The sequence below is a fragment of the Homalodisca vitripennis genome, unplaced genomic scaffold (assembly GCF_021130785.1).
Source record: "Homalodisca vitripennis isolate AUS2020 unplaced genomic scaffold, UT_GWSS_2.1 ScUCBcl_4697;HRSCAF=11038, whole genome shotgun sequence".
NCBI lineage: Eukaryota > Metazoa > Arthropoda > Insecta > Hemiptera > Cicadellidae > Homalodisca > Homalodisca vitripennis.
The window spans coordinates 12,016-33,765 of record NW_025780859.1 but is presented as its reverse complement, the minus strand read 5'-3'; the positions used below and the strand labels follow the sequence as shown (position 1 = coordinate 33,765).

At 31.9% G+C, this 21,750-nt stretch overlaps 1 protein-coding gene across 1 annotated transcript in view; it reads right to left on the bottom strand.

Annotated features, from left to right (window-relative positions):
• LOC124373056 overlaps positions 1-20,259 on the bottom strand; it is a gene marked incomplete at its 3' end in the record, with an annotated part of 31,688 nt that extends 11,429 nt beyond the window's left edge. The window contains 1 exon segment of the mRNA XM_046831459.1: positions 20,020-20,259. Within this exon segment, the coding sequence (XP_046687415.1) occupies positions 20,020-20,062 (43 nt within the window).
• Between the last annotated feature and the right edge of the window lie 1,491 nt (positions 20,260-21,750).

Here is a 21,750-nt window from a genome sequence, read left to right as displayed (position 1 = left end):
CAATCTAACAATTAATCAATCAATCATAGTTTACGATAATGAAATATCAGTGTACAATTATTTACCTTTATTGTTGTAGTTGTTGTAAATGATGAATCTAAGCACTCCACATTTTCACGAATAAACATAGTTATCTGCTTTATCCCGTGCGGCGGACCCACAGTTATCTGCTTTATCCCGTGCGGCGGACCCACTGGACGGGCATCGTAACGTTACCGGGCGTTACACTTTTTCATGAGTGACTCCGAGCCGCAACCTAATTTAAGACGTTGTCACGTCAAAATAACTGTCTAATTAGTAGGTCATATTGGACAACCATTACCAAAAAATGCAGAAACAGAAACACCTTCCAAAATGCAGAAACTATAATTATTGCATTCATTCTTTAAACACTACGTACATTAAAATCACAAAAGCTTTTAAGCAGCAGCACTAAATTATTTTTTTTTATTTAAACATTTAAAAAAGGGGATTTAAATTCCAAAAATTTACGTTTTAATCTTTTTTGTTTTTTTTATTATTCTTCAATTTGTGGCTTACATGAAATATGCCACATTTACATAGTTTCTAGTGTCTATGTAGGAGTATTATAGAGCCCTTTATTTGTTTTAAAACTAATTATAAACATGTTTCGGATATGCTCTATTTCAATTTTTTATAGTTGCTAGCAAAGATCTTTCCTTTTTAAAAGAGGTCATGGATGGAATAAAATATTTAGGGACTTTGCTTCACAATACTCCTAAGGAAATGCCCTACAAGAAGGCACACCAAATTCTCTGACGATAATAATATGGTAACGGGCGCATTCTTAAAATTACATTTCTTTTGAAATATAGCTTTGAATTTAGTGCCTTTGAATCTGTTGTATTTTTCAATCAAGGAAAAAATTGTAAATGCTATGTTTTAAAGTAATTAAAAGAAATTATTTGTTCCTTAAATAAATCTACCCAATTTGAATACATTATAATAAGTCATACTAGATAGCCATATTGAAAAGTTATAAAATAAATATAAAAATAAAAAATATAATTAGATATTAAACAAATTAATAGTCTTTTTTCTATTTTTTTTAACTTTAAATCATCTACTTGCACATGTATATCAATAGTTATTTTAAGTGTGTCTTATACTGAACAATACTTATTTATTCCAATAAATGTACTTTTTAAGATTTTTTATTTCCAAAAATTTAAAGTTATCAATTTGAATTTTTTTCACTAATAATTCGATGGAGCCGGCTGCAAGCACCAAAAAACATGACTCATGCGGCGTTACCTCACTCTGAGGCGTTACATTTAAGGCTTGAAGTGAAAGCGAGAGCGCGGAGCGAGCGACAAAGAAGCACAATCAGCTGCTATACAATAATACATTTACATGTTTTCGTCAAGTATGAAGTGCAGTGCAAAGTGAATGTGGTGTCAATTGTTTATAGCGAAGATAATTGCAGCGATAATGGTAATGATTCTTTCGATATTAAATATATGTTCAGTGATATATTGCTGAATATTCGTGCTTTCATCATTAAAATAAATAGCATAAGTCCGCTAGAGCAGCGATTGTAGGTTATGCTATAATTGACAAAACTATAACAATAAGTTAACAGAGCTATTTCATAATGAGTAAAAAATCAATGGCTTTACTATTCGATCGAAATAATCATCTAGCGTAGCTATGATTTCAAAAAATTAAAACATAAATGTTAAATCTTCCACATATCATAACAACGTGTCTGAAATGACAGGTTGGACCAGCCAGCCGTCAAAGGGATCAATTTTCTCCTATATCAAACACATTGAGCCGGGCTTTTTAAAAGTTAGAGTTACAAAAATTTTAATGATGTTTCCAAATTTTAAATTTTAAATTTATGAACAATAATTTAATCACAGTTTATTCTTATAATAAATTATTCAAAATTATTACTTCATTTCCTATCATCGTCCTATTCTCAACAGAATAACACAAATTGTAAGAAGTTAAATATCACACATGTTTAAAAGTTGTAAAACAATTGCTCAACGCACATTCATACTTGTAAAAACTATGTACATTGTAAAAAAAATTGACATAATTGTATTTATGCCTACAAATAAATGTAACTTGATCAAGTCCATTGTGATTTCCATTTACCTCCTTCTCTATATCCATACAAGATATATATCAAAAGAATAAAATTAAAATTTTCTTTTGAAAAATGCAACCGTTCCATCAGTATTTTCTTATGACGTTGTCACATTCAACTATCATCAGTTAACCAACTTTACAGACAACCGGTTTTTTTAATTTGTACCTAGAATAAAATGAGGAGTTCAGTGGTCATAATCAATGTATTGCTAATGTGTCTCACAAGTCAAACTCATAAAATAAAACAAATATAAAGGCCATTACAGAAAGCCTAATAAAAAATAATGCTGTGGTAGTAATGGCTGTAAGGCATTTTACTTTTTAATACAGTATAAACAAGTTTTTAATTAAGTAAATGCAGTATGAGAAAATATAAATATGTTCTTCATGAATTTTCAGCTAAAAACAGTACTGTAACTATACCTCAGCTATCATATTCTTCAGACATGGATTGGTGATGGACTTTTTGTTATTTCCAAAAATAAAGAGAACCTTAAAGTGCTGTTGTTTGACAATCATAGATGACATTAAAAATCCATCACTGAAAGAAAACGCTATCCCAATAATTGAGTTTGACAAGTCTTTCGAGGATTAGAAGAAACACTAATACAAGTGCATACTATCTAATGGGGACTATATATTGAAGGTGATAACATTAATCATTTGCAATAACATTATGTGGGTCTGACGATGTGTTCTTTGAGCACGAAAGGCCTCACAAAATAAAACTTTTTCATTTTATTGGAGTGTTTGATCATATATTAAGCATCTAGAATTTCCAATAAGAAGACGCTGGTAAAATGTATTCATCGACACTCAAGTCCTCTCAGCTCAACAAACTACATCAACTGAAACAAAAAGTAAGGTTATTATCTAATGATATACAATTTTTTAAAAAGTGTAAGAAAAACAAAATATTTCCTAAATTTATTAAAATATCGATTCCTATAAAGAATTCTGTCACAGAAAAAGTTCTTCATAATGCTAAAATTAACTGGTTAAATCTTGAAATTAAGTCTTTATATTCAAAACAATCAAATTTTGAACTTCAAGCATTTAAACTCCACCTAGAGATCACTAAAAATTTGAATAGCGTTGAATTTCCCATTTTTCACATGAAATATACAATGATCTTAGAAAGTATTGAATACAAACACAAACACAAACTAGAAAAACTAGAAAAGAAGTTCAATATACTGCTTGGCAAAAATATATGCACAAAAATACTACCGGAAAATAATTCTTCCAAAGACACATTGGTTAAAAATTTGTCTTCATACACATTTACAGTTGCAGAGTTATCAATATTGAATAAAGGTTTAAACTACGGCATAAAATCTTTTAAAGAACAAGAAGATGTATTTGTTAATGTTGAATCAAACATAAAATTTTTAAATAATGATCAAAGAAATGCAATTAGAAGTGATATAAATTCAGCTCTTCTTAAAGCTAAAACTAAGCAATGTACAAAAAGTAATTCAAAATAATCTCAAGACGTCTTTAAAAATAACAATAATGTAATAAAATCATTAAAAAGCAAAGATGTTTTCTACCTTAAAGCGGACAAAAGTAACACAATTGTTATATTAGATAAAAGTGAATATTATTCAAGAGTGGAAAATATGCTTCAAGATGGTCCTTACGTAGAAATCAACAAAAATCCTCTAAATCAACAAATTACGTCAGTAACAGCTTCATTAAAACACTGCAGAACAATAATATCAAAAGAAATTTCAAAATCACTTACAGTATCAAATCCTATTATACCAAGTTTGTACTGTATTCCTAAAATACATAAACCAGGAAACTTAATGAGGCCCATAGTTTCTTGTATGAATTCGCCTTCTTATTTTATATCAAAATGGTTAGTGCAAGAGTTTCAACAATTTGAATTCCCCCCAACTTTTTCCATTAAAGATAGATATGATTTCTTAAATTCTACAAAAGATATTAAGATCGAACAAGACGAATATCTTGTATCATTTGATGTTCAATCTTTTTATCCTAATGTACCTATTAAAGATAGCATACAAATCATCGAGGACTGGCTGATTTCCATAAATTTAGAAAAAACTATTGTTAAAGAGTACATTAATTTAGTCAATCTTAGCATGTCACAAAATGTGTTTCAATTTCGAGACAAATATTACACACAGTGTTATGGTACTGCCATGGGAAATCCCCTTTCATGTTTTATCGCCAACATATTTCTCAGTAAATTTGAAACTCATGCAAAAGAAACAATGGATTATTTTCCAAGAATCTGGAAGCGATATGTAGATGATATATTTGCTGTTTTTGACAAGAAACAAAATCTTCAAGATTTTATTATTTCGCTTAACTCATTTTACCCTTCTATAAAATTTACTTGTGAAATAGAACATAACAATCAACTCCCATTTCTAGATTTATTAATTACAAAAAATACAATTGGCCATTTTGAATTTGACATATATAGAAAATCAACACAAAACGACAGATTTATCCCATTTGATCAAATCAAATCAAATCAAATCAAATCTTTATTCACATATACATTGAGTACAGCGATTGTGTCATTTGAATTACAATTACAATATTTGATTCATTTCATCCCCCTTCACAAAAAAGAGCAGCTTTTCACAGTTTAATCCACAGGCTCTTACATACCCCTCTATCAATTGAAAATTATAAAAAGGAAGTAAAGAAAATTAAAGAAATTGCATTATTTAATGGTTACAAAATTGAAATGATTGATAACATGATAAAAAAGAAAAAGAAAATTATTGAAAGAAATTCTAGAACAACTCTCTATCAAACTAAATGCAAAGAACCTGAAAAATGGATATCTGTGTCTTACAACAATTTAACTACAGAAATTGCTAAAAGTTTTAAAACACATGCCAGTATTAATGTATCCTCAAATTCTAAAATAAAACTAAAAAACATATTAGGAAATCCAAAGAATAAAATAGATGATGATGAAAAATCTGGAATATATCAAATTAATTGTGACAACTGTAATTTAAAATATATTGGCCAAACAAAAAGGAAAATAAAAAAGAGAGTAAAGGAACATAAAGCATGTCTTAAGTATCAACAAGAGGAAAGATCGGCCATGGCGAAACATGCACTTCACACTGGACACTGCTTTTCACAAGTCAAATTATTAAAAGAAGTCAAAAACAACAAATTCCTTGATGCTTATGAAACTATTTTTATGCAGAAGAACCAAAATTATCTAGTAAATAATGAGCCTGGACCTCTACAAAATTCACCGTTACTGCCTTTAATCTAATTAAATATAAATTTTTACATATACAGTAGACATACTTCCTGGCCTTTAAAATCTGATCTCGTTGTATTTTTCAAGACATATGTTTTTATTTAAGTCTAAATTGTTTGTATTATTACTTTACTTTTATATCAGTTATGTGGGTCTGACGATGTGTTTCTTTGAGCACGAAAGGCCTCACAAAATAAAACTTTTTCATTTTATTGGAGTGTTTGATCATATATTAAGCAACATTAATGTAGACGAATAAATATTTTTCAAAAAATGAAAGTTTCCTTTACTTTTTCAACATACCTTGTAATCGTTTAGACTTGTTAAAAATTTTTTATTCAATATTAGTGTTCTATCTAAAGTAAAACATAAGAAAGATTGCTTTGTGCATTGACAAAACTAAAAGAACAAATCTGAAAGATTATGACAAGTATGAGCATGGCACACGTCCGCTGAGAGTTAGATTTGTTTTTTGTTCCAAAGCTTTGGTGCAACATTTATCTTGTTCAGAATAAAATTTTTAAGAATTTGTATATTTTGTAATTTTTATTACTACATTTAAAAAGAGAATTATACCTCGTCAACTAAAAAATTAAAAACATTTTGTTTACTCTCCCAGTTAACAAGATAAGTTTTCAAAATAAAAAATTGTAGGTATTTTATTCTTTAACTTATAGCGCATGTTTTTTTTTAAGAGCTAGCACTTTAACCATTTTACCACCATAGGGTGCTTTAATTGGGCTTCAGATTTGACTCAAAGTCCACCGCGGGCAAATTTGCTCAGCTCCAGCAATTGACAGAAAAACGTCACAGACCAATTAGATTGGTTTTGCTTATTTTTTTATATGCGGTTGTTTTGCTGCTAATGTAAAATTTATACCAAAATATAAGTAAAGAACCATTTTAAATATTTGGTTTGTATAAAATTACAATAATATCAAGTAAGTCTTGACGCAACAGCTGAATGCATACATCAGCTGATTAACACTGTTTTTTTTTTAATTATTACTCTCATTTAAGCCTCAGTGTCTTAGCTATGCCGGCTACGATGTTCACTGGTTTTTACTGTCAAAGTACATGAAAAACAACCATGTACTCCATGTGTGGTCCATTGGGTGGTGATTGGACCTCCCTGGGATTTGAACCTGTGATTTCTCGGTTGGGGAGTAGAGACCTATAACCATTAGTCTACAGAGAAGGACAACACTGTTTAATAATAAAATTAAAAAACTATTTTTTACTTCTATGTTTAGACAGTGTAGCTTGCACTAGTATTTCTGTGAACTTTGGATTTTTGGGATAGCTATAATAGAATTACGCTGTAATTAAAAAATTATAAAATAAAAGAGTTAGTTTTCCAAATTCACAGTTGTCATTGTTATAACTTTTTATCAAAGAATTTACCAATAAAAATTTTAAAATATTTATATATTCCTGTTTTTAGGGGCAAAATGTCACACAACTTGTCTATTCTAAATTTTTAGATATATTAATTACTTCAAAAACATGTATACAGGGTGTATATTATGTCTGGAAACACACCCAAATATATCCTTTAATAATTTAAATATAAATTTGAAACCTCTTACAATCGTGATAGAGATTGGGCATCTACTTTTTGGAACAATGTTTTGTTATGTCACACCAACGGGGGACGTCCTGCGAGGGTATCGTGAATATTCTTAATGGAAGCCTATACCTTGTGATACATAATTTTAAAGGTAATAGCTTACTGAATTGAATGCCACAAACCGCATCTCAAGGGAATTATTCTATCAGAAAATAGAGCATTTTTAGTATTGAAAATTTACTGATGTTCAACAATGTAATTTTAACATGGTTCTTGCCACAAAATGTCTTACACTAATTTTTTATAGCATTTTTTTAAATGTTCAATTAAATAAAACAAAAATATCATTTTAAGCTGGTTCTATTAGCACAAATTTGCCAGTTTTTTATTACAGTACAATTATGGAAATACTTATGTTATTGATTTCTTATTACAAATAAAAAAATAATGTATGCTGTTAGAAAAGTCTTACAACAAACGTTTTAACCTGCATTTGGTGTCAAAGCAATTGTTCGAACTGTGTTCCTTCTACGGTTTGACAATGAGCCAATCTTGTGTAAAATGATTCGACAGAGTTGCCTAACATTTCTTCAGTTATCAAAGCAATCTCCTCTATAATCCTGGTTTCTTAGGTCTTCCAAATTATAAGGCTTTCTTCTATAAACATTGGGCGGGGGGGTGAAGTTGTTCGCGTCCGTAGCTTGCTACACGTGCTCCCTGGGTAACGCTAAACGAACAGCAATTTTTGGTAGCTGGAACCGTCACTCTTGTGATCTCCCAGTTATGGCAGCTATCGAAGACCAAAACAAACGGTCCCTTCTCAGGGCCAAACAAATACTGATTTTTTAAATATTGGCTCTCTTTTAAATATATGTTATTTTAACGCCGAGGGTCTTAGCAGATCTAAATGTGAGTGCCTAAGCAAAATTATGATAAAGAACAACGTCGATGTCCTAGCACTCCAGGAGACTCACATTGAGAAATTCTAACACCTGTGCAAGAGGCAATATCCCTGGATATACACTTGTAGAAGCCATTGGCCACAGAAAATACGGAGTGGCAAACTTATGTTAGGCAGGGCATCGATGATGTGTCCCCGATTTACAAGAGCTGTGATGACGATATTTTTGTACTGGTGGGAAAAGTGTCAGAAACAACTATAGTAAATGTCTACAAACCACCTAATAGACAATGGTCTGACACAGTTCTTCCCATATTTGAACACCCCGTCCTTTACATTGGGGACTTTAACAGTCATCACAGCTCGTGGGGATACTCATCAGGGATGACGACAATGGTACGAGTTTAACTAGTTGGGCTGAAAATAACAACTTAATATTAATACATGATGCCAAAGACGCCCACACTTTTTATTCAGCCCGCTGCGTCGTGGTTATACTCCAGACCTATGTTTTTGCTCTTGTGCCCGCTCTCTTAAGCCTTTAGCAGTTGGGAGGAAAGTTCTTGGTGCCTTTCCTCATTCTCAGCATAGGCCTGTGCTTATTTCAGCCGGAATCAAGATTCCTCTTGTAAGATCCTTCCCTCGGCCTCGCTGGAATTTTAACAAAGCTGATTTGGAAAAGCCTTTACATCCAGGCTTGACGATGGCATCAGGTTCATCCCTCCCACTAATAAGAAACTATGACCGGTTCACAAAGCTAGTCCTGGCTACTGCTAAACTGTGCATTCCACGAGGATTTCGAAAGAGCTTATGTGCCAGGTTGGAGTCAAGAGTGTGAGGAACCTTTACAGTGAGTTCAATGACACCGGGAACACAGAACAGCTGATCGGCTGCTACAATCTCTTGACAAAGCAAGAAGAGAAAAGTGGGTACACACAATGGAAAATCTTAACTTCACCCATAGTAGCCGTAAAGCTTGGTCCCTCTTGAGAAAGCTCTCCACCGGCAAGCCTTCGACGAACAGTTCTTTGTCACATCCGAAACCTGTGCAATAGCAAAGCGTATTGTTGCTTTGTCCAAGTCAGTTCGCCACCCATCTGACAAGCTGGTTAATTACAAGTTAAACGAATTTAAAAAGCAGTCGGCAGGCTCCGTTGGGAAATATCGAGAGCATTTTGAACATGATGAAATTGAAGTGGCCATCTCCGCTCTGTCAGTTGGGAAGGCAGCCTGGTATCGATAATGTCTTCCAGAATTCCTAAAGTACTCAGGAATCAAAAGTTAAATACTGGCTTCTTACGGTGTTCAACGAAATATTGGCTACAGGTAACCTGCCTGCAGCATTTAAAAGATCTAAAATAATCGCCGTTTTGAAGCCCAACAAAGACCCAGAGCGTATTGAGAGCTATAGGCCCATAGCCCTGTTGAGTGTGTGTTATAAGCTGCTGGAGAGGTTGATCTATAATAGAATATTTCCCATTCTCAATGCCAGCATTCCTATAGATCAAGCTGGCTTTAGACCTGGTCGTAACTGCTGCGACCAGGTGCTTGCGCTAACAACTTTTTATTGAGAATGGTTTTGAAAAGAGAACAAAAACCTCTACAGCCTTTATAGATCTCACTGCAGCTTACGACACTGTCTGGAGAAAAGGCCCTTTTAGTAAAGCTCTGTAATCTAATTCCTTGCCCTTTCCTTCTGCGGCTTCTTAATTCAATGATTAGCGACAGGCTTATAAAAGTATGCCTTGGCCGTGAGGAAAGTTCTTTCAGGCAACTTAAAAATGGCCTTCCACAGGGCTCAGTACTTGCTCCTTTGTTGTTCAACGTGTACTCTGCCGACATCCCAACAACGTTATCCAGAAAGTTTATTTATGCGGATGATATTGCCTTAGCCTAACCAACATAATGACATAAAGAAAACAGAACAGGCACTCACTGATGATCTTTCAGTCCTCGCAGATTATTTTAGAGCCTGGAAGCTAAATCCAAATCCTACTAAAACTGAAGTATCATGTTTCCACCTAAATAAACAGACTGGCGAACTACAAGTTAAATGTAACTCTTGATGGTGTCAAATTGAAACATAATGAACATCCGCAGTATCTGGGAGTTACCTTAGACCGATCTCTCACTTTTAAAAGTCACCTTCAAAAGACCAGCAGCAAAGCTGAAAACAAGGGCTAATATAGTACAGCATCTTGCTGGATCAACTTGGGGAGCCAACGCAAAAGTACTGCGTACCACTTCTTTGTCCCTTGTGTACTCCGCTGCTGAATATTGTGCTCCTGTGTGGCTTAATTGTGCACATGTGCGAGAGGTCGATGTCGTTCTTAATAGAGCCATGAGGACAATTACTGGAACTCTCATGGCAACACCAACACCTTGGCTCCCAGTGCTGAGGCAATATAGCACCACCTGAGATTAGACGCAAAGAGGCTCTTCTGAGAGAGTTCAATAAGATCGTGTCCAATCCCGAACTGCCCGTTATGTGCGACCTTCCTCAGCAAGATAGCCGGCTTAAATCACGCAAGCCATCACTACGAACAGCATCCCAGTTGGATAGAAGAGAACTTTACGCCTAATGCTAACTGGGCGTCATCCTGGGAATCATTCGATGGACGGAACAAGTTCTTGATATCCCGATCCTACGAAAGCAGCGGGTGGCTTGGAAATTCCTCGAAAGGAATGGGTTTTATTGAATCGTTTTCGAACTGGGGTTGGGAGAAGGCAATCACTGGAAATTTAAGTGGGGTATTACTGACGACCCAGACGTGTGATTGTGGCGGCAAACTCTCAGACAATGGAGCACATTGTAAAACGACTGCCCTTTGCGATTGTTTTTTGGTGGTCTGGCTGGTCTGAGTGGTTTGGAGGATGGGTCTCTTAAACTGGCTCAGTAATTTGGATTTAGCTTTGTGACGGGAGATCTTAATATTATTTTTAATTTATGACTCAAGAACTTTGTTCTTACGTACTTTTTAATAATTGTAATTTTTAGTTTATTTATTTATGGATAGCTGCCTTTTTTCCCCCATACGATATATATATATATAAACATTGGATTTTAAATGACCCCATAGGAAATAATCGATTGGTGACAAATCCGGAGATCTTGGAGGCCATTCGATTTCTCCTCTTCGGCCAATCCATTTATGAGGAAAACCTTAAATCCAAATACTCTCTTACCTGTCTCCCATAATGGGGTGGAGCACCATCCTGCTGAAACCATACATTATCAAAGTATTCTCGTGATGCAATTTGAATAGCTAGGATTATTTCATTTTGGAGCATATTGTAGTAAAGTTCGGCATTTAAATTTCCATTGATGAAAAAGGGTCCAACAATTTTGTTACCTAAAATTCCACACCATACGTTCAGTTTTTGTGGTTGCTGTGAATGGGACTCAGTAATCCAATGTGGGTTTTCACTAGCCCAGTAACGGCAATTGTGCCTGTTTAACATTGCCATTTAGGAAAAAAGTTGCCTCATCAGAAAATAGTATGTTGGTCAGAAAATCTCTATTGTCATCACATTTGCGCATCACAAGTTCACAAAACTCAACTCTTCTGTCGTAATCATCCTCACTTAACTGTTGGACTAAATGAACTTTAAATGGTTTGTATTTATTAATTTTCAAAATCTTACTCACAGACATAGGGTGCATATCATGTTGCTGTGCAGCTTTTCTGAGCGATGTTTGTGGGTCTTCAATAAATGTTTGCAAAACATCTAGTGCATGTTCTTCATCTGTTGCAGATTGTATCCTACCCGACTTTGGCCGATTACGTACACTCCCTGTCATTTCAAAACGCTCAATAGTTTTTGATATTGTTTGAAACACTTATGGGATTCCTTTCTGGGAAAGTGTCATTAAACAAATTACAAACTTCCCGATAAGATCTTTGACGATCGCCATATCCTCGCATCATCAACAGAGTAATTCGTTCTCTCTTCAGACAATTCCATTAAAATGCCAAATAAAAAAACTGAACTACTGTAATTAGATAACTTGTTGACAGCAATGCTTCAGAGACACTGATTAACTCGACAGGAATGATATGACCTTTGTCCATTTTGTAATTCCCAAGCTTAGACCTGTCTAGTGAAAGCTCCATGCTCAAACAAACTGAAACCTGTAGACCAGATGATTAATAACACAATAATGTTTCTCATAGGCTAGTGACCTTTGTCTCTTTTAAACCTTCCTGCTGACTGGAAAACACCAAGTACAGATTCATAAGTAATCAGAGAAAGTGACTCATAAGTTTTATTCATTGTAATAAAAACTGGTAAATTTGTACTAATGAAACCAGCTTAAAAATAAATTGTTTATTTTATTTAAATTGAACATTTAAAAAATGCTAAAAAATTAGTGTAACACATTTTGTGGCAAGAACCATGTTAAAATTACATTGTTGAACATCAGTAAATTTTCAATATTAAAAATGCTCTATTTTCTGATAGAATAATTCCCTTGAGATGCGGTTTGTGGCATTCAATTCAGTAAGCTATTACCTTTAAAATTATGTATCACAAGGTATAGACTTCCATTAAGAATATTCACGATACCCTCGGCAGACGTCCCCCGTTGGTGTGACATAACAAAACATTGTTCCAAAAAGTAGATGCCCAATCTCTATCACGATTGTAAGAGGTTTCAAATTTATATTTAAATTATTAGATATATTTGGGTGTTTTCAGACATAATATACATGTATACATTTTTGCAAGTTATTTCTTAATACGATTAATTTTATATTTATCTTATATGCACCAAATTTTATCAAACAAAAGTTTGTATACAACTGAACATTTTAAAAGATTAAATCTACAAGCTGTTAATTAATTAATATTTTTCACAATATATTTATATAATTAATTACAAGTATCAAACAACCACAACTTAACACGTTCACTGCTGAAAAAAAATGTGTTTCAACCGTGAGTGCTAGATATTCAAAGACTTCATTTATATTTAATTATGCTTAAAACTGCTTGTATGTACGTCCTTTGATACATTTTAGAAATTTTGATTAAAATAATAATTAATAATAATAACGCCAAACATTAGCACATTTTATCACTGAAATTTCAATATGCGAGTAAGGCCAATTTTCCTTCAATGGTAATTTCATATTAAACTATAAAATACATATACCGATATAATATAATACAATTTTATTTACTTACTATTTTTATTGGGTCTGTGATCAGTTAAGGCACTGTAAAGTTTTAAAAATATCATACACAACACTATCTACACAATGTACAAGAAACATGTAAAGACAGTTAAGACTTGTGGTGTTCTTTAAATATTATCCGAGGCATAAAATTGGCTTATTTTTACATGCCTTCCAAAAATAAGTCATGTCTTTTCTTTTCCCGTTGCCAATACAAGAATACAAGCATCTTCTCAGAGGTCTGCCTTTTTCACCCATTTTGAATTTTGACAGAAGATGCTCTGTTGCTTTACTTTGGGATTCATCAGGCTTTAGTGGAGACAAAATACTAGCTATTATTTGTAGCCTCATTTCTAATAGTTCCATTTTCATGTATGCTATGCTTATTATATAAAAAGAAAGCATTGATGATCTACATCTGTAAAATATGAACAAATAATTTCTTATACCATTTCATGGTTTTCCTCGCAGGTGTATAGTAGCTTAGTAATTGATCTTGTCGGTGGATTCCGCTCATATATTGATTGTGTTTGGCAATTGGTAGTAGTGTTACCTGTACCTGTCCCCTTTTGTTTGCAGTTTCAACCATTTCATTTTCATATTGATTCAATATGTAAATAACAGGCCTTTGTTCTTCCACTTGCCCACCATTGTTCCCACATGATATTGAAATTGTTTCTCCATCTTAAGCTTTTTAGGTACAACCTCTTAGGAATTGTTAATCCTATCTACATGCAGTGTATCAGTAATATATGTTTTTTCAGCTAGATTATTTGCCAGTGATACTGTATAGTAAAAAAGTAGTATCAACATACAGAAAGCTTGCCTAGTCTTTCTGATAGTTTTTCCATATGCCTAACTCCTGACAAAGCCTCCAAAGCACTACCATTAATACAAAAATTTAAGCTAAAGCCATTTGGTTCTGTTATGATGTACAGCTTTATTATATATTTGTGTTTCTTCTGTTTTATGTATTTTCCAAATATAAGACAACCTGGATTATTGGATTTAACCAATAATTTACTGGTCTTCCAATAGTACTGGATGCTTGGCATTTTTATTATCCCCATATGAAATATAAGCCCTAAAGAAATTCGTGAACTCAGCTAATGTGATATTCTTTTATTGATTTATACAGGAATCTATGCTTGCATCTGAAGACAAAACACTTCTTCAGCATTAGTATTAGTTTTATTGATAATAGACTTGAAAAAGGATCATCAACGATAAGATTGAAAAATCAATTGACATTTTCAATAGAGAACGTTCCTTTTCCTTTGTTTTAGCAAAACTCTAATAACAATCTTAGTTTTAATCAACATACTACAATTAATTTAACGATCCTTATCAAAGTATATATTTTCTGATGGAATGTCAGAATTAAGATATTTAATTATTACCTATTAACATTTTCTTGTTACAAAATTCAGCTCCAAAAAAACAGAATAATTACTTTGGAAAATAATGTAAAAGGGTTAATCATCTCTCATGAAGAAAAAATTAAATTGATGCATTCAAACAAATTGCCAGGTAATATCTTTATGAAAAAATGTTGAAAAAGGCTTTGTTTTTGCTACTATGTATGACTCATATTGAGAAAATGAGAGGCACAGGAAATCACAAATAAAGACTTCACAATCACATGGTAATCGAAAGACATTCTATAGTAAGTTAAAAATGGAACCTCTAAACATGCTTAGCCTTCTGAGGTCCTAAATTTTCTCACTAGTAATTAAGAAGTCAGTTGTATTTAAATATCCAGTATTTTATTTGAAAAAGGTAATAATTTTTATTTAAATGATACTTGCTTATAGTACTGAGTATTATTTTATTTTAATTTCTTTGAGTTATGATTATTTGTGTATCAATAAGTTTTATATATATCATGTTTCCTTCTGTTTGTTTTAAAAATTATTTTTTTGCGTAAGAGAAAATAAATATTCTTATTCTTACTTTAACCCTTTTACAGCCACATGTAAGCAACGTGGCGCAATGACCAACCCCGGCAAGCCCAAGTGCCAAGACGACAAGACAGTTGACTAAACATCACACATTTTGGCAAAATGATCTATAACTTGTTTAAATTTTTTGTACCAGTCGTATATTGTTTACAACAAACTCCTCATTGTTTTTTGCTGGCTATAAGAATATTTAATTATAATTTTGCTAACTCACACGGCAATATAGGCATTTTACTGATGTTAATTTATTACTACTGACTTTATCAGAAACTACAGTTACGTAATATTTTTTAGTTTATACTTTTCTTTATTTAAAGACAGAAATATTCACCGATTTTAATTACCTGAAAATAATTTGTACCCTTGATCTTATGTTGCTTTGTTATTTTTTTGCCTGCATCTGTCAATTTCTATGTGACAATGGACATTACAATGCAGTATTTCATTTCATTCTACCATAGTTTAAATCCTTTACAGAAAGCTTGATACATATTTTGAAAAATATCTTTATAGTTTTCTAGCAAGTACATACATGTATTTGTTAGTGGGTATTGATGTAACTAGAATCACATTAAAAATGTATTTTTTAAACATTTTGTCCATCAAAACTTACTATAGAATGTCTTTCGATTACCATGTGATTGTGAAGTCTTTATTTGTGATTTCCTGTGCCTCTCCACTGATATGTTTCTTTTTTAGTTATGTATGAGCGTGGCCAATTTCAGTAATGTAATATATAATGTTAGATAAGACAAGACAAAACAATATTCTTTATTTACATATTCATAGAGAATAGTAACAGCGTCCTTAAAACTAACAATATGCTAAAATAATAACATCAATACTCTTACCGCTCAACATCATTATACCATTTACATTAAATTAACATTGGTAAATTAAATAAAATTACACAGAAATGGACTGTTTTCATAAAAGAGCAAGGAAAAATCTATTGTATACTTGAATATTCATAAGACCTTCCAGGTTTTCTAAAGATAGTAACCACTCTTAGTTTTTTTAAAAACAAATATTTACTATTTGATGTTTTTATATAATCAAGAATTTTGTTATAGAATCTGGATGCTAGAAAATTTTAGTTTTTCATAAAACATGTATTTCATAGTTTAGGCATAACTATTAGTTCTGAATTTTTAAGTCTGTTTCTGTATGAATTACAGTGCTGAGGAACATTTCCACTTTTATTGTAAAAAAGTCTCAATACTTTGTAAACAAAAAGTTTTTAAGAGGTAATATTTTTAAGAATTTGAATAAGGGTAATGAAGGTTCTCTTTTTGATGTTTTTACGCTTAATGTTATAAAATGTTATACCTGCCCAAAATACTAAACCATATTCTATTCTACTTTCAATTAATGAGAAGTATAACATTCTTAAAATTTTTCACTACGTGTCTTGTAAAAAATGTCATGAATTGTTTAATTTACTCTTTAAATCTGCGATATGAATTTTCCAATATACTTCTTGGTCCAATATCAAACCTAAATATTTGATGTAGTTTGTTTTTCCTACTTCCTTACAAGTTACATTGCATGAGGATTCTCTATACAAACATTCAACAAATTTATACATTAATGGCTCATTAAAACACACCTCCTTTCTTAGCTAAAAAAAATATACTTAGTTTTTTCTGCATTTAATAATATATGGTTCTCTAAAACAACCACTGTATAGCCATTAAATCAAAAGTAATTTGTTCTGTAGTGGAAATAATATTATCTTCCGTGTATAACGGTGCTGTGTCATCTGCAAATGATGTGAGTTGTTTACCTTTAAATTTACCATTACAAAAATCATTTATATATATTAAAAATAAGAGTGCACCCAAAGCAGAACTTTGGGGGACACCTTGCCATATATACTCCATTTCACTGAAAAAATAATCAATTTTTACACATTGCTTCCAGTTTGCTAAATAACTTTCAAACAGTTTAAAAGCCATTCCTCTAATTCTGATGTTTTGAATTTTTTCCAACAAAATTCTATGATCTACAGTGTCATAAGCTTTTTTAATATAAAGAAATAAATCAGCTGTGTATTTTCTATTATTCAAATTGTTGTAAATTTCAAACAAAGTTTTGTAAAGCATGTTCAGTACTTAAGTTCTCTCTGTATCCAAATGGGTACTGACTAAAATAATGTATACTATCAAAAAAAACTAACTAATTTATTTTTCATAATTATTTTGAACACCTTGGAGAAGACAGAAAGCAGAGAAATCAGACGAAAATTATTGCATTCGTTATTCAGGTCACATTTATGAATTGGGATGACCATGAATTTCTTCAGACACCAGTCTGTAAACATAAATTAATTATACGTAATAATACGTCTATTATTGGTGGATATGCTGATCTAAGGAGAAAAGAATTTATTCCATCGATTCCCGAGGCCGTTCTAATTTTTAAAGATTGTATTATGGTACTTAAATCTTCACGTTTTACGGGCTCAACAAACATTGATCTTACCTGTGGAGCGTAATCGAAAACTTTTTTTAAATCAAGATTTTTAAAGTTATCAGGTTTGTTCCTACTGAAATCTAATTTGTCAACAATGTTTATAATATAATATTTAATATAAATTTTCTATATTATAGAAAATATTCATTAAACGTATTAGCAACAACTTCTGGATTATTTTCAATTTCCCCATTAACTTTTAACGAGACACATTTTTCCTTAGCCTTCTTCTGACTTGTTATCTCATTTATTACCTGCCAAATATTTTTTGTATCATTGTTACAATTAATAAACTTGTTTTGATAAAAAGAATTATTAAGTTGTCTTATTTCAATTTGAAGTTTATTCTTACTTACATAAGATTTTAGTATTTGATCTTATGGATGCTTCTTTAAATTTTTAGGTATTTTATTTTTTATTTTGAATTTTATACAAATATAGTTATTAATCCAAGGTTTTAATTTTTCAGCTTGTTATTTATATGTTTTCTGATTTTACATTTGTTCACACAGGAGATAAAAATATTGTAAAATAGATCATATGGTTTAGAGGAATTTTATTGCATGTAGACACCAGACCAATGGACAATGTTTAACCCTCCGAGCGTCGGCCGACTTGTTTTAAGTCGACGGCACCTTTCTCTAAACGTCGCCGTCTTATTTTAAGTCGACGGGCACTTGCCGATCAAATTAATTGCACCCGCGCTATTATTGGCGTAATATTGTTCTAAATTACATATAACGAAAGCCCGTGAGTTGTTTTTTACATTTAGTGGTCTTTGTATACCTCTTGGTCTGTACCAGATCAACATCAGTAGAACATGCACTGGCACACCTACCAGGGAACAATCAAAGGGTATGTCCTGTTTGTAAAAAAACGCAGCTATTGGTGGTGTGAAGCATGCAATTGTGGGGTTCATCCCAAGTGCTTCAGCAAAATGAAGCACTTCAGAAGGTCCCTTACAGGGATAAAAAGGCAGCACCCAGATGGACAAGACGACAATGAATAAAACTGTGAACAGTTTTTTTTGTATATAATGTAAATAATAAGTGTTTTTTTCGTGTGTGTGTGTGTGTGTGTGTGTGTGTGTGTGTTATAGTTTTGTGTTGTAAAAAACTCGTTTCTTCATCTAATCTACAAACTACTTCAAAAAAGGTAAATAACAAAAGCATTTAACTGCATGAAAATAATTTTTATTGTTGTGCTACTTAGCAACACCAAATAGGCAAAAATTCAAATTTGTGCATATCCATGTAAGTTTGTATAACATTATGAATATATTCACAGAACCCTATAACCCTGTATATTTATGTGTTCATGACTAAATTTGGTATAATTTGCCTATTATGAAATTGTTCTAGAGGTAATATAACAATAACATGTGGATACTTTTATTATATTATAAAAATATTTTTTCTAAAATATTTTTTCCCTTTCATAGGCTGTTGCAAAAAAAAATTTTTTTTAATTTTTAATTTTTATATATAATCATATTCTGTAAGTCTTTACGAGAAAAATGATGTATAATACTCTATATTTAAACCATTCTTAAGATTTTTTTATGAATTATGCAAAAAAAAGACTGCAAAAACCTATAAAAAAGGTGGACGTTTAGGGAAATATGATGGACGCTCGGAGGGTTAAAAGACTATTGAGGGCCAAGCAATCAAAGTGATAATCAGTATCAGGGGCAGAGGCAGGGAGCTGGGCAGAACCCCTTCCCAGCACCACACCTATAATAGTATAGTACAGGCCCACCTTTATCAAACAGTGATCAGATACACTGACATCCAGTATTTTAGATACCAATTCAAACTTGTCACATCTTGCTTTATTGCAAAGACGTGATCAATGCATGTCTGAGACTGTTCTGTTACTCTTGTTGGTTTTATCAATAAAGCTACTTAAACCATTGGTTGACATGACCAATTTATAATTATCTACGACTTTTGAGTTTTCCAGTAAATTAAAATAAAAATCTCCTAGAATTAAAATATTTGTGTAGTTCCTTAAATTATTATTAATATTAAAATATTTATCCAGTTCATTTTAAGTATACTTCTCTATTATAACAATGAGTTCTATACATTGCAGACATGGAAAGTTTCATTCATAAATTTTAGTTCAATTTTTAGCACATCAGATGAGATCATTGTTACAAGACTGTCATTAATAGTATCAATTGTGTTATGTATATAGATTGTCACACCACCAGCTCTATATTCATTATTACATTTAATCTTTAAAGTGTAATTCTCGATTTCATAAAAATTAGTCTTATTATTATTAATCCAAATTTCTGACAACACAATAACCTCGGGTAAATTACTTAATATATGTGTAGCTCTACCAAAAGTGAATTACAATTCTGTCTCATAGATACTCCTTAAGTAATATAGTAGTACTCCAAGTAGCTTGGAGGGTTAAAAATGAACTAATAAACAAGGATAACTTTACTCATGTGAACGTGCCTGCCATTACATTACAATAAAGCTACAAAAAGCTAGATTATAACAATATTGTAAAGCGTTTATTCATAGGCTAACCTGATATTGTAGAAATGTCTGGCAAGTCTTGCAATGAAGCCATTAGTACGGTACTGTGACTGAGTGATCTGGTGCCTTCAACAACCCACAAATTCGACTGACCCTATTCTAAACTATATCAACCAATACTATTATAACTGACAATATTATGATAACAGCCTTATCTATGATTAGATAAGCTGAATCAACATTGGTTCTCAGATTATCAGCTATATTTCCATGTGTAGGGATGTTGCGATATTATCGATATCAATATATATCGATATTATCGTTGCGATATGTCCTATATTGATATCGATATAAGTTATCCGATATTATCGTGATATCGGAAGAAATAAACTTACAAATATCTGAGTTTTTGATATCATATTGAATGAAAAGTTGTAATTCTTTATTATTTTGGCTTTATTAGTTGTGCAAAAGCAAAACTCAAACCACTTGCTTTGTTCAGTTGTTAAATGCAACGCCAGCAAAGATTAATTAGTACTCATACTCCTTAAGTAATATAGTAGTACTCCAAGTAGCTTGGAGGGTTAAAAATGAACTAATTCAAACAGGAATTCTAGTTGTGGAACAAGGATAACTTTACTCATGTGAACGTGCCTGCCATTACATTACAATAAAGCTACAAAAAGCTAGATTATAACAATATTGTAAAGCGTTTATTCATAGGCTAACCTGATATTGTAGAAATGTCTGGCAAGTCTTGCAACGAAGCCATTAGTACGGTACTGTGACTGAGTGGTCTGGTGCCTTCAACAACCCACAAATTCGACTGACCCTATTCTAAACTATATCAACCAATACTATTATAACTGACAATATTATGATAACAGCCTTATCTATGATTTTATTGATAAGCTGAATCAACATTGGTTCTCAGATTATCAGCTATATTTCCATGTGTAGGGATGTTGCGATATTGTCGATATCAATATATATCGATATTATCGTTGCGATATGTCCTATATTGATATCGCGATTATAAGTTATCCGATATTATCGTGATATCGGAAGAAATAAACCTACAAATATCGGAGTTTTGATATCATATTGAATGAAAAGTTGTAATTCTTTATTATTTTGGCTTTATTAGTTGTGCAAAAGCAAAACTCAAACCACTTGCTTTGTTCAGTTGTTAAATGCAACGCCAGCAAAGATTAAGTACTCATACTCCTTAAGTAATATAGTAGTACTCCAAGTAGCTTGGAGGGTTAAAAATGAACTAATAAACAAGGATAACTTTACTCATGTGAACGTGCCTGCCATTACATTACAATAAAGCTACAAAAAGCTAGATTATAACAATATTGGTAAAGCGTTTATTCATAGGCTAACCTGATATTGTAGAAATGTCTGGCAAGTCTTGCAACGAAGCCATTAGTACGGTACTGTGAACTTTGCAGGTTAAGTAAAAAGTAACCAGACGACGATTGGTTCAGTTAAGCATATATAATATAGTTGCTTTTTAAAATGTAATTGTTGTTCTTAAAACTCAATTTAGATTCTTGTAAATTTATATTGAAATGTAAAATTGTAATTTTTATTCTTACTTTTACAATTGTTTTTTTAATAATTGTGTTTCAAATGGTTCTTAGTTAAAAAATGTTAAATAGAATAATTTAAGAAATTTTTTTTATCTTTAAATAATGGTTTATTTTTTAATGTATTAAGTTGAACTGGTATTAAAAACATTATTTTGGAAATGAACTCGTAAGTTGTATCTTTGAT